The sequence below is a fragment of the Primulina tabacum genome, chromosome 5 (genome assembly GCF_025594145.1).
Source record: "Primulina tabacum isolate GXHZ01 chromosome 5, ASM2559414v2, whole genome shotgun sequence".
Lineage (NCBI taxonomy): Eukaryota > Viridiplantae > Streptophyta > Magnoliopsida > Lamiales > Gesneriaceae > Primulina > Primulina tabacum.
In genome coordinates, this window is record NC_134554.1 from 7677491 (window position 1) to 7690490 (window position 13000).

General features: G+C 30.9%; 2 protein-coding genes across 3 annotated transcripts; both read right to left on the reverse strand.

The window, feature by feature from the left end:
- Positions 1–172: 172 nt before the first annotated feature.
- On the reverse strand, positions 173–3269 carry LOC142546103 (AP-4 complex subunit sigma). Its single transcript, XM_075653614.1, has 4 exons — positions 2990–3269; positions 1737–1823; positions 617–685; positions 173–522 (listed from the first exon to the last, which is right to left on the reverse strand). Exons 1-4 carry the CDS (start codon positions 3128–3130, stop codon positions 388–390), a joined length of 432 nt encoding a protein of 143 aa, XP_075509729.1. The 5' UTR covers positions 3131–3269; the 3' UTR covers positions 173–387.
- Positions 3270–4050: 781 nt separating this feature from the next.
- LOC142546104 (ATP-dependent 6-phosphofructokinase 7-like) lies at positions 4051–8395 on the reverse strand. Of its 2 annotated transcripts, none has more exons than XM_075653615.1 (13): positions 7753–8395; positions 7023–7069; positions 6858–6897; positions 6679–6741; positions 6462–6599; positions 6222–6380; positions 6087–6140; positions 5931–5999; positions 5710–5839; positions 5288–5553; positions 5148–5196; positions 4910–5064; positions 4051–4423 (listed from the first exon to the last, which is right to left on the reverse strand). In XM_075653615.1, exons 1-13 carry the CDS (start codon positions 7852–7854, stop codon positions 4229–4231), a joined length of 1467 nt encoding a protein of 488 aa, XP_075509730.1. In that variant the 5' UTR covers positions 7855–8395; the 3' UTR covers positions 4051–4228. The 2 variants fall into 2 exon arrangements, with proteins under 2 accessions (XP_075509730.1, XP_075509731.1); XM_075653616.1 differs by lacking the exon at positions 7753–8395 and adding an exon at positions 7176–7275.
- Positions 8396–13000: the final 4605 nt, after the last annotated feature.

Consider the following 13000-nt stretch of genomic DNA (forward strand, 5'->3'; position numbering starts at 1 on the left):
GATTGATATATAATAAGTCATTTGATTTGATTGATTAAATATCAGATAAGATGATGTCTTTTTAATAATCAATAAAATATTAATAATATTATTTATTAAAAATAATATTATAATTTAAACTCAATGATTTGATTAATTAATAGAGAGATAAATAACATTATCAAGATAAATCATCAAAGAAATAATTAGTATAACTTCAAACTGTGCCTTCATGATATAACAATCCAATTATACCATATTGCATAAATAAGAACTCAGCTCCATTGAAATAAGAAGTTTTTTTTAGCAGACATAAAAGTAATTACACGAGAATTACATTAAAAAGGAATCCAAAACATAACATGGTACCAAATGTTGCAATGTTTCGAAAGCGCTGGACTCACCGGCCTATGATGCTTTGTCCATCAGCTGTATTGGAGACAGAATGTTGGCCTTGCTTGTCTCGACAATGCAACCATTCATCACCATTTCTTCCAGCATGAAGTGAGCTTTCTCCAAATGAAACATGATATCCAGCTCACACTGCCAAATTACAACTCAGCCATGCAAAGATCTTTGAAAGGAAGAGACACTGAACTATGATTACAGACTTGTATGATTAATAAAGGAAACTTACCACATTGCCAAAATGTCGATCCATAGTTTCAACTAGGAGGTGAATGAACTCCAGAATTGCAAGCTCATTCTGCAAAAATAGCCACCAACCAAATCATGGATCTTCAACTTTTTAACATGGATGAAGAGCAAGAAGACTTTTCATGCTTGTCAATGGACGTATTTCAACTTTCTCAGAAAGTATGCACAAGATCCTAAAATTTTCTCACGAATCATCATTTGAAATTAAGGATGCTGCTATTCTCATCATTTTGTTGACAGGGTATTCTTTCACAGGCTTTAAAAACGAACTTACGTGTTCCCCTAGTTTTCTTCGATGGTTAATGGCCATGTTTCATAGAAAACTTAGTTTTTTCATAAACTTTAGTATAAACTAACTCTTTGACTAACACTCAACTCAAGCTAACGATCACAAATAGTAAGTCATGGCAATATATGAGCAATGTGGCCAGTAACAATTGATAATCAAATACATACAAACTAGGGTACCCAAATCCATCAACCGCAAGTGCTTTTTAGATACATTAATTTTGAGATGCATATATTGAAGATTGTTAATACTACAATAAATTTGGTGTGTGTCTTTGCTTTGACCACATTACCAAGTCAGCAAAAGAATAAATGTAGCTATAAAAATGTTGCAATATTATATAGGATCAAGTTAGATTGAATCATCACACTTCGAAAACTGATATTGACGCCCAATCATCTAATGCTCTTGCCTCATGGTGTGGTAACACTGCAAGTCTAGTGAGTGGACCACTGTATTATTTTAGATTTCCAATTAAGAAAGCTGTTTGCAGAATACATACCCAACACAGCCACTCTATAACACTCAACCATTGATTGCAAAAATAAACCGTTTCAATATTGATCCAAAATAATAAAGCAGTAAGTTAGATATCACCACACAGCCACGCTACAATATTAAGCATTCCAAAAAGTAACAATTTCTCTATAAATCCTTCAATTTTTATGGGCCAGTTACAATTATTATTTTTACTTTTGATCATTTTGTTGATTTCACAAGTAAAACAGCCTATGGAAGAAACAAGAACAGGAAAATGTAGCACATATAATGCACAAAGCAAGATCGATAAATACAAAACTGTAAAACTTACTTCTTCGTTGTCTACTCCAACCAGGAAAAATAGTGATGCATATCGCCTATACACAATTTTGTAGTTTCGATGCTCAACAAAGGAACACTGTTCAAGATAGAGCAGGCAAATGTTATCACAAGCACGATTACCAAAAACTTAAGCAACTTACATGGGACGAGATAAATGCCACTAACCATAAGACACACACATCTTCTATCACTCTACTTAAACAATTACTAGCTTAGCAGCGAAGTGAACATGAAAATGAAGATGGAAAAGTAAAAGTAGATGAGCAAAAAGACTCAAAGTCCCTACCCTGTAATAAAGCAAGTGATTTGAGATTTCAAATTACATTTTCCAGTGACTGAAGAAAGTAGCTATCAGCACATCCTAGTCACTGTACTTGTAAACTATTTCACAACGTTTGATCAGAACTTGTCAACACGACCACATGGCTGTGACGAAAAACTGTACCAAGCCCACTACTTAGGTTCCAAAGAAATAATGACAATCGAATAAATTAACAAAACCATAACATTTAATATAATTATAGTTTACGACATGGAATCGCTGTATGGTAAGAAACACACCAACACCAAAATTATCCCAAGCAGAAGAACCAAATGAAAATTAATTCAATCGCATAATTGGTGAATTGATCGTGCATTGATCCTTGTCATTCTTCTTTTTTTCCCCCAAAAAAAACTGCCAATGTGCTAATATGCTCTCAGAATAGCCACAGATTGCTTCTCCTTCATCAGAATCTAAAACTAGGACGAAGATGAATCTAAAACTAGGACGCACATATTTTCGGTACTTCTTCAAAATACAGGCTCTCTCCAGACCGTAATTAGACACGTTTGAATCCAAAACTAGGACGCACAGATCGATTTTTCCTAGCCTAAATTTCAAGCTTGAACTTTCTACAACAGCATCCACAGGACCACAACAATTCATCAAAACCAAACCGCCGGGAAGTTCCAAAGTCAAGTTCATGCAGCTACTCACCAAATTATCGATCAGAGTAATATCCACACTCCACAGGAAAAGGACAAGATTGATTTACATGAATCCATAAGAGACTAAACCAAGGAGATGGCAGATCAAGCAGCAGGTGCGATCAATCAAATCATGTGCATTTCTTCAATTTTCGCGTGCTAAATGAGATCCAGTTGAGGCAAGCAATTCAAAAATACTTTCATTCTCCTTTATTAAAGTACATCATATCAAAATAAACGCAAAATTGTAACAAAATACAGAAAAGCAGAGACCTGTTGCTCGGTGCGGACGAGACATTTGCGGACGATTTCACCTTCGAGAGCGCGTCGTTCCTCGATCGTTAGATATTCGTAGTACTGAGCTAGACGGGTCTGTCCTTGCTTGTTTACCATCAGTACGAATCTTATTCCCATCTCAATTGAAGTATGCAGCTCTTTTCCCTATCTTCTGGATCCTCCGCAGATTGAAAGAAATCGCAGACTGCTGAACCTCGAATATGTTCAATTCCCAAGTCGTCTCTGTATTCCGTTGGAAATTTAACATACAAGAATACCAATTTGACCCCTAAATTTTGAGATGGATTACAATTTTGACATGGGTCGAGGACTTTTGGTAATTCTAACCACATATTATTCCACCTTATATAATCATGTGTATCAACAATTTTTTTTTTATTACCGTATAGAAAAAGAAATGCATCAAAATCAGTTAGGATATTTTCAGGTAGAGGTATTTGAGGTGATTTAGATTCTAAAAATCATAAATTAAATATATAATCCAACTCTTTTTTTTTGTCTCAACTTTTACAAAAATATTAACTTGAAGGAAGATACAGTTTTTTTTTTATTCAATACGTCACTATTACGACGATTTGTTGAAACATCATTTAGTTTTCAAAGTTGGACTGCATAACGGGGTCGATGAATAAAAAATCTTCTTTATAGAGCAAGTTCCAATAAATATTTACGACATCAATTTACTTTTGTGCTTTACTTTTCATTCGTAAGTCAAATAAAAAATTTAGGATACACATAGTTGTCTCTTTAATCTAGTAACTTTTTTTTTAGGTTTTAAAAAAAATGGTTGCTAAACTATACAAATTGTTTGACAATCGGTATCAGGATTGATCGAATTCATGGTAAATATACGATATTGTTTGGTGTTGTCGATAAGATAATCAACTCACACACCAAACCTGATAAGATAAATAATTACACCACCTAAACTTATTATATCTATTTACTTTATAATATCATTACATCATCCAGTTTCATTAATCAAACCGTGTCTAATAGTATATGAAACATATTTTATTCCAATTAACTCTCACATATATGCTCAAATTACATAATATTTGGATCTTTTAGCATTTATTTAAGCAGTTCATTGAATTACAAAACCAAGGCAAATTCTGCAACAAACCAGTGTGCTCTATACACACATATATAGATAGCTTCTATCAGCCTTACTACTAGAAACTTTGGAGCAAGTTCGCTAACTCGCATCGACATCTAGCATTTGATATCTTTAGTGACTTCTTCGCCATCCGCGAAACTGTCGTCTAATAATTGCGTATCCGGGTGTTCCTTCTTGTCAACTTCAGTGGCCTGTTTTCGAGACAAGAAACTTGGCTGATTCGTGGAAGACAGCAGCCTCGCCCACATTCGATCAGTGATTATGACCTTGTTCCGCAACTCATTAATTCTCTGCAAATCATTCGGATCGGTTTCTTTATCAGCATGAGAACTCAAGGATTGACATACACACAAGTGCAAGAAAAGTAAACAAAAGAAGAGAGGATGAACTGAAGTGAGTGGCGATTCTCAAAAAATTCAGAAATGGGAAATAGTTGGAGTTGGATCAAAGTTACGTTACGTGTGAGCAAATTACTAATAAAAAAGCCAAGATTCTTGGGAGAAACCAGAGATAGACGAAGGTGGTTCCAGCTGAAGGCAAAGTGGACGTGAACTAGCGAAAAATATTGAATTTTATTCGTCATTTTTCTCAAAGTCGAGTTTATCCCCCAAAATCCATCTGATCTCCCCAGCTCTCTTTCAGTCGGATTGACACATTTTGAGACACTAAATGCAAAATCATGCGAAGTAAAACAAGACACATCGAACCTCTAAATACATTAATTGTGGTAAAGCTAAAAAGGATTAGAATACTTTACGATCATCTGAGTAGCTTACATAGAAGGGTATATAAGTTTGTCTTCCATTTACAAGCCCTACTGTGAAACCAGTAAATCCGGCCATGGCTCCATGAACAGCACTTTGAGCAAGAAGCGTGCAGTACACGTTGTCGGATGCATTACTAGGAATAGCCCGAATCATGTATGTGGGATCTGTTGGACGAACAAGTGCAAAATCTGTAAGAAAAGATATCCTAGGTTTCATTGAACTGATCACAAAATCGGAGGCTTTGTACCTATATATTTTAGATTAATTGCCATCTTTCTTTTCTTCGAAAAATGATCCTGAAAACAAAAACAAGAGCATGATTTACAAACTTCCTGCACAAAAGGAAGAAAATACGGAATATTTAGAAATTAGAAAAGGCAGTAGAACCTTAATCCGTCGAGATATCCATAGTCCAACGTCATCCAGGAGCTTATTACCAGAAGCATCATGTTGATTCGCAGTTCGAAATTCCTCAGAGAGTAGCTCCTGTCCAGCCCCTTCGGCCATGACAATCACCATATGCCCTTGTTCTTTCAGCCGTTTCTCTATGTATTCGAAAAGTCCACCAGCGCCTTCAAGAAAAAAGGGTGATTCCGGAATAAGGCAGCAATCCACATCTCGACTCGCAAGGGTTGCATACATAGCGATAAATCCTGAGATACAGCACATAGCATGTAGTGTCAAATGACAAATAGAAAATTCGACGCACAAATAAGATAATCACGTGTTCCTTTCAACAAAAATATGTAATGTACTACAGTAAAATGATGAGTGTACTAGAACAATATAGAATATAGTATAAAATGTACCACAATATCTTCCCATTAACTTCACAAAACCGATGCCATTCTCAATACTTGTAGCTTCAACATGTGCAGCATTAATAGCACGCTCGGCTTCCTCGACAGCAGAATCAAAACCGAATGATTTGTCTATCACCTAGAGTAGTAGGTAACAGGGGATAAGCTAGGTAACATAGACTGGATAGTTTCAAAGGCACACTTGAGAGCAATATCAACAGCGTAAATACCGGAATGTCGTTATCTATGGTTTTGGGAATACCCGCCACTGCAACTTTTAAACCACGTCTTTTGATTTCCTTTAGGACAGCGAAAAACAATTCAAACTCAGATTCTCGACATTGTTCAAATGGCTTCAATGTAGGAAAATGATATCGGAAAAATACCTCGAAAATTACTGCAGCGCCTTTCTGTGTTCCATCACCTCCTATTATGTAGACCTGAAAGCAGCAAAAATGCAATATTAGAATAAACGTAGATAGTATTCAACACATTTTGATGACAACTATATTTTCATGTACCTGGTTGATTCCGCGGTCCTCAATGCTATCAACGATCTTTTTGGTGTCATGACCGCCACGAGACGTACCCAAGATAGTTCCCCCACGTTTATGAATGTCGTTGACAGAGTTGGGCGTTAGAGAGATGGTGTTTTTCGAGTAAAAACCTCGGTATCCTCCCTGCAGATTCAAAGCTCCAGTAATAAATATAAATAAAGCTATACCTTTTAACTGTACAGATGTAATAAGGAATCTACTTACATTTATTCCTATAACTCGATTTACCCCATACATATGATGTAAACCACATACTATTTCCCGAATAACTGTGTTTAGACCAGGGCATAAACCTCCACACGTGACAATACAAGCATGAACATCTTCAGACTCGAAATAAACCTGAAAAATTAAAACTTTTATCTATATGTGAACGCATGAACATGTAATAGACATTTTATAAGCAATATATACACTTTACTTTTTCGCGAGGACCGGCTCGTCTAAAATGAACTCCTCTCGGAGTATCCTTGTGAACAACAACCTACAGTATAAACAAGGATGTTGTACACCATTCATCAATAAAAAGCCACGTAAGTGTTTAGTACCATTATAAAAGATATTTATTCACTCGAAGGTCATTTCTCAATAATGACTGACCTTTTGTGGTACGGAATCATCAATATGGATAAAATATTGCCTGTTAAAAAAAGTAAGAATAATCAGCCTTCACCAAATGATGCAATCCGACTCCTGTGGAAAAATATATGTAAGACTATAAAGAAATGAACATAAAAGAAACGGAAACGAGACAAATGAACTTACCTGACAGCTGAATATGCAGGATTATCTTGCAAAGGATTCGAATGAACCTGCCCAAAACAAATAAACCATAAATACAGAAGGTGAAAAAAATCACTATGATAGAGCACATGCGAGTAATCTCATACGAAGAGATCAAATCCGTGGAGGACACACCATTAGTTGGCGGGGTGATGGCCCCTTTCCCTTTTGTGATACATATACAAAAATAAGATCCCTCCCCACCACCACACACACTGTATCAAATTCCTAACTCCACCACCGGATCAAATCTTAATGATTCCAATGTAAATGAATGAGTACAATCAAGTACATATCAATCATAAGTACAAGCAATCCGTGTACGCGGTTACGAAATGAAAAATGGGAAACATCAAGAACAGGGCTAGGGGAAAGATACCGAAACAGAGCAGAACACGTCAGAAAACCATTCATGTTTCGATCGATATGGAACTATATATAAAAAAGATCATTTTTTAATTTACTACAGAAATTACCAGGAAATACATAGTCTATATATAGTTACGATAATTTACACAAGTGACGTGTCTACCAAAGAAACATCAATTTCTTTGTTTTAAGTGACATACTCATTTTTCCGATATTGAACAAACAATCACCAGCAAAAGGGGAAAAAACTCACTGGAGGGGAAGATAATTAAAAAGCTCAATCGTGTATATTTACCACACATAATATGCAATTTTTAAAGACATGTACTAAAATTATACGTACAGGAAGGTTAGGAATATAATCAGTCAAGTGTGGCACGTCCTCCAAAATGTAACCATACTCCCCAGTCACGATTTTAGGCATCGAATTACACTCCAATCCCATGGTCGCCAACGTCGGAAACCCGTTTCTTGGATTCTTCAACCTTTACTTTTACTGTTCAATATCGCTGCTCACCTCAGCTCCGCGGCAGCTCAACTAACACGATGGCTTTGGATGCCGGAAAATATTTTGTTTATGTATGATCTTCCGCCAAAGTTACCCCTTTTGGTAGCCTTAGAACTTTGAATTTTAGACAAAAAAAAAAATGCTCCTCTTTTCTCTTGTAAAACCAAGAATACTATCTGTATTTAAAAGGGTTTTTTCCCCCAAGAATTTAAAACTTTGAACGGCAAAAACAGGTGGCTAAAGATTTATGGTGAGGAGTCACGGAAATTTGGAGATGGAAACGGAAAAGGGAAGTGGTGGAAGCTTAGGAGGCTTGAACCAAAGGTGATTTTCGCAGTTTTCTACAGGATCTCCAGATCATGGTTTTGATTTAGCACAAAATAACAGCTTTCGTAGGGAAAATTAGGGAAAAGGGTAAACGGTCTTCCGAAGAAAACAGAGGGGTGGTGTCCTGGAAATGTTGAAGATTCGATTCTGGGTCTTGATTCCATCGTGACTAGTTGTTATTTATGCATTTTTTTCCGATGATGCTACCTTGATAGGTGGAATTATAGTATTATTTTAAAGTTAATTGCATTGACTTGAAGTGTGTTATAATAATAAAAAACTCGTTTATATTTAAATATTAGTATTTAACCCGTGCGATACATGAGATGATATTATTAGAAATTAATTATACAAAAATAATAAATATTTAAATTGTAAAAAAATAATATAATTATAAAAAATAAAAACAAGAAACTATTTTTTCGCTAATTTGAAAAAATTTCTTAAATATAAATATATGTCGATTAATTGTATTACTCTAAGGCAATGACATGGTTCTTATCGTGTTTAAAATATTAATGTCGACCACCAACTTAAATATATATTTAATTTTTTAATTTCTGAGAAACTATATATATTATTATTTTTTAACATGTGATAAATAAATATTTTTAAATCGAATTTAATAAAACAAATGAGAAATACTTTTTCCAAATCATATCACAAATTAAATTAATTAATATAATCAATGCAAAAGTTTTAATGTAGTTTATGTTTTTAATAAAGTTTAGTTTCATTTTGAATAAAAAATAATAAAAGACATATAATACATAAATTATATTTGAATTAATATAAAAATGAATTAAATTTAAATTTGAACTAAATGAATTGATATAATCAATGCAAACAATAAATAAAATTATCATTTATTGCAGTATACATATTTCAATATTCATGATATATCTTTCTTTTTTAGAAATGACATTTTGGCGGGAAATTACTATTTTTGGCAAAAACTATATATATATATATATAGATTATTATTTTTTAACATGTGATAAATAAATATTTTTAAATCAAATTTAATAAAAATAATGAGAAATATTTTTTTCAAATCATTTCACAAATTAAATTGATTGATATAATCAATGCAAAAGTTTTAATGTAGTTTATGTTTTTAATATAGTTTAATTTCATTTTGAATAAAAAAATAAAATACATATAATACATAAATTATATTTGAATTAATATAAAAATGAATTAAATTCAAATTTTAACTAAATAAATTGATATAATCAATGCAAACAATAAGTGAAATTGTCATTTATTGCAGTACACATATTTTAATATTCATGATATATCTTCCTTTTTTAGAAATGATATTTTGGCGGGAAATTACTATTTTTGGCAAAAACTCTGCTTTTATATATACTAGTATTTAACCCGTGCGATGCACGGGATGATATTATTAAAAATGAGTGAAAAATGAATAAATATTTAAATTTTAAAAAATAATACAATTATAAAAAATAAGAATAAAAAATATTTTTTGCTAATTTTAAAAAGTTTCTTAAATACACACATGTCGATTAATTTTTTTGGCTAATAATTACTATCATATATCAAAATTTTAGATTGTGTTAGCCTAAGGCAATAACATGATGCTTATCGTGTTTAGTGTATTGATGTCGGCCATCAACCTCAATACATATTTAATTCTTTACTTTTCGATAAATTATATATTATTATTTTTTAACATGTTATAAGAAAATATTTTTAAATCACATTAAATAAAATTAATGAGAAATACTTTTTTAAAAATTCAGTAATTTCGTCTAAATCCACATTCACAAACAATTTTGTGGCATGACACATGTTTGACACATTTGAATGATAACAATAATTTTTTCATCAATATCTTTATTCAAATGGGTTGTGATTTAATTTACAAAATCTCTTCGTAATATACACAATAGCCTATTATTCCGAAAGAAAAATGAAACATGTGATTATAAGTAGATTATGTATAAATCAGAAAAGTTATTATTAACATTTACTATGTGTATTCTAAAACAATGTCAACAAATTTTATAAGGTGTCTTCTAATAAGATGCTTGTTTTTTTTAGAATTGGTTTATCATTTTCATTATGAGACATTATACTATCATGTATCCGTGAACTTTGTAATATAGAAGAAATTTATCACATTAGTAACAAGTAATAATTAAAATTTTGTATAAATAGAAGAATAATATTTTTTATTTTTGATCATGAAAGATAGATTTCAAACTTAATGTCTCGTTGTTTTCGTTGTTTCCATATGTAGGTATTTCATAACAACGAACAAATCTAAATTTAAACGAACATTACATCTTGAAAGGATTATAACTCATATATGGTGCTGAAAAGAAGAGTTATTTCAGAATTTAATTTCGGAATAGATAAATTTAATAAGACATATTTTAATAAAATTGGTTTCTAATATAATATGCAATATTGCATTATTTATAATTTAAAATTCAAATAAGACATCCCAAGGGACAAAAAGTATACATTGGATGCTTTTGATAGAATTACACCATACATGAACTCTTTCAAATTATGAAAATCCCGAATTGCATGCATTGGGTGTCAAACATTTCTGATTATTGAGGGTAATATACATGCTTATTGAGAGTAATTTAATGTCCATTTGAAACTCCTTTGAATCTATCTCTTTTAATTTTCTTGTGCTATCTTATTTGAATTTTTAAGAAGACAATTCAAGATATACAATATACATATGATTTTGGAAGAAAATTACAATGCAATAATTATTTCAAATTTAGGTAATGTTGAAATAATATGTATTTGGGATAAAAAAATATATGAATATTAAATAGTAAATTAATGTCCATTGGAAAACTTTGTTGTAATGTTAATTTTTAACACTCAACCAATTTTATTTTTAGAAAATTTAAATAAACTAATTAAATATTGTATTTCTTTTTTAGTAAGTAATTTGGGTAGTATATTACTTAAAATAGCAAATTTTATTTTTAGATGATTTACCTCATGAGTGATACTAAAAATTGCAATCATTTTTATTTTAAATTTATTTATACAGTTTTTACTTAAACTGATTGATATAATTAATGCAAATTTTTTAAATATAGTTTACTTTTTCAATATAGTTTAGTTTTAATTTGAGTAAAAAAATAAAAAAAACATATAATACATAAATTACATTTGAATTAATATAAAAATTAATTAAATTCGAAATTGAATTAAATGAATTGATATAATCAATGCAAACAATAATTGAAGTGATCACTTATTGCAGTGCACATATTCAATATTGATGATAAATATTTCCTTTTTTAGAAATGACATTTTGGCGGGAAATTACTATTTTTGGCAAAAACTTTGCTTATATATATATACAATAGATATCATTTTTTATATATGTATTCTTATAAAAATGTAAGATAAATACAACAATAAGGATGGAAATAAAAGATAAATACAACTTTGAAGGAGTGTGTGTAATTTTTGAAGTTATTGAATTTATTTATTTTTTTAATATTTAAATGCAGTTATTTTTTTATAACTATGACTTTAAGAAAGGTTGATGTAATTATTCTTATTATTTTATAATAAATTTTTAATTAGGCATGGTTACCAAATGACCTTTGGTTAGCTAAAATAATATGATTTTGAGGTTAAAGTATGAATGTAAGCAAGCATGATATGTGACGTATAATGTTGTTTATATGCTAAAGTTGTAATAAAAAATATATTCATCCAGATAATATAGAGTGGATGATGAGAAGGAAAAGTTTAAGGTACCATCAGAATCTTGAGATTAAGGACATAAAATTTCAAAATAATATTAATTCATATTAAAATATAGAAAGTTATGTCAAAAGCCTCTTGATTCGTCTCTCATATTCACACAAATTCGTAAAATAGACGGTTGATTTTGAAGGTATTGTGAATTAAGATTTTTTTCAAGAACTCGTGTAGGACGAAACAGTGTTTGTCATCATCGTTATATTAAAAATTATGACTTATGATATATCTTAAACAACAAATCACAGCATAAAAATCACATATCAAATCAACTTTTTATTGGGAAAACTATTTTTTTTTTTTTTTTTTTTTGAAATGGATTGGGAAAACTATTGCTTCCTGATAGTTGGGAATATTTTTATTAGTATAAGTGATTAATTAATAACTTATTTATTCAGTCAAATCATCTTGGTTTTAATTGAATCAAATTTTAATACCATATTCTAGCCTAAAGCAAATTGATTCGTTAAAAAGAGGGTAATATTGATTAAGAGCATGTGACGATAAAATGTGCACATGATCAGTAACGCAAACCATCACGTTTTAACATGAAATTTGTGATGTCAATCCTTACGATGACAATAGGGACAAAATTTGGACTTTTCTCTTGGGATTTGCATTATGAACTAATAAATCAATTATTGTAACATAATTTATTTCATAATTAAGCTGCAATAATTTATACAATTATATGATTCTTAAAAAATTACAATATAAAATAAAACTTGGCATATATAAAAAATTCCATTTCTTTTAAAAAAGTAATCCCGTGTATTAAAGTTCTCTTGGGATAAATTTGATGATATGAGAATACAAATTGAATTTTTTATAAGTAGACTTAGACCGCATAATTTAAATTATTGTGTTCGGAATAATAATAAAAATAATAATGTTTGAATATTTTTATTTATACATTTGAAACATGAGACTATGTTCGAATGGCTAATAAAGAAAAACGTGTGCATAGTGAAATTCAAGTGTATCA

Excerpts from the sequence above, each read along its gene's own strand:
- LOC142546103 (XM_075653614.1), bottom strand. The coding sequence starts at position 3,130 with ATGGGAATAAGATTCGTACTGATGGTAAACAAGCAAGGACAGACCCGT. Across the intron at positions 686-1,736 it reads TTGGAGTAGACAACGAAGAA|AATGAGCTTGCAATTCTGGA; the intron begins GTAAGTTTTACA and ends CTATTTTTGCAG. Across the intron at positions 523-616 it reads ATCGACATTTTGGCAATGTG|TGTGAGCTGGATATCATGTT; the intron begins GTAAGTTTCCTT and ends GTAATTTGGCAG.
- LOC142546104 (XM_075653615.1), bottom strand. The coding sequence starts at position 7,854 with ATGGGATTGGAGTGTAATTCGATGCCTAAAATCGTGACTGGGGAGTAT. Across the intron at positions 6,742-6,857 it reads ATGATTCCGTACCACAAAAG|GTTGTTGTTCACAAGGATAC; the intron begins GTCAGTCATTAT and ends TTTATACTGTAG. Across the intron at positions 6,141-6,221 it reads AGGACCGCGGAATCAACCAG|GTCTACATAATAGGAGGTGA; the intron begins GTACATGAAAAT and ends TGCTGCTTTCAG.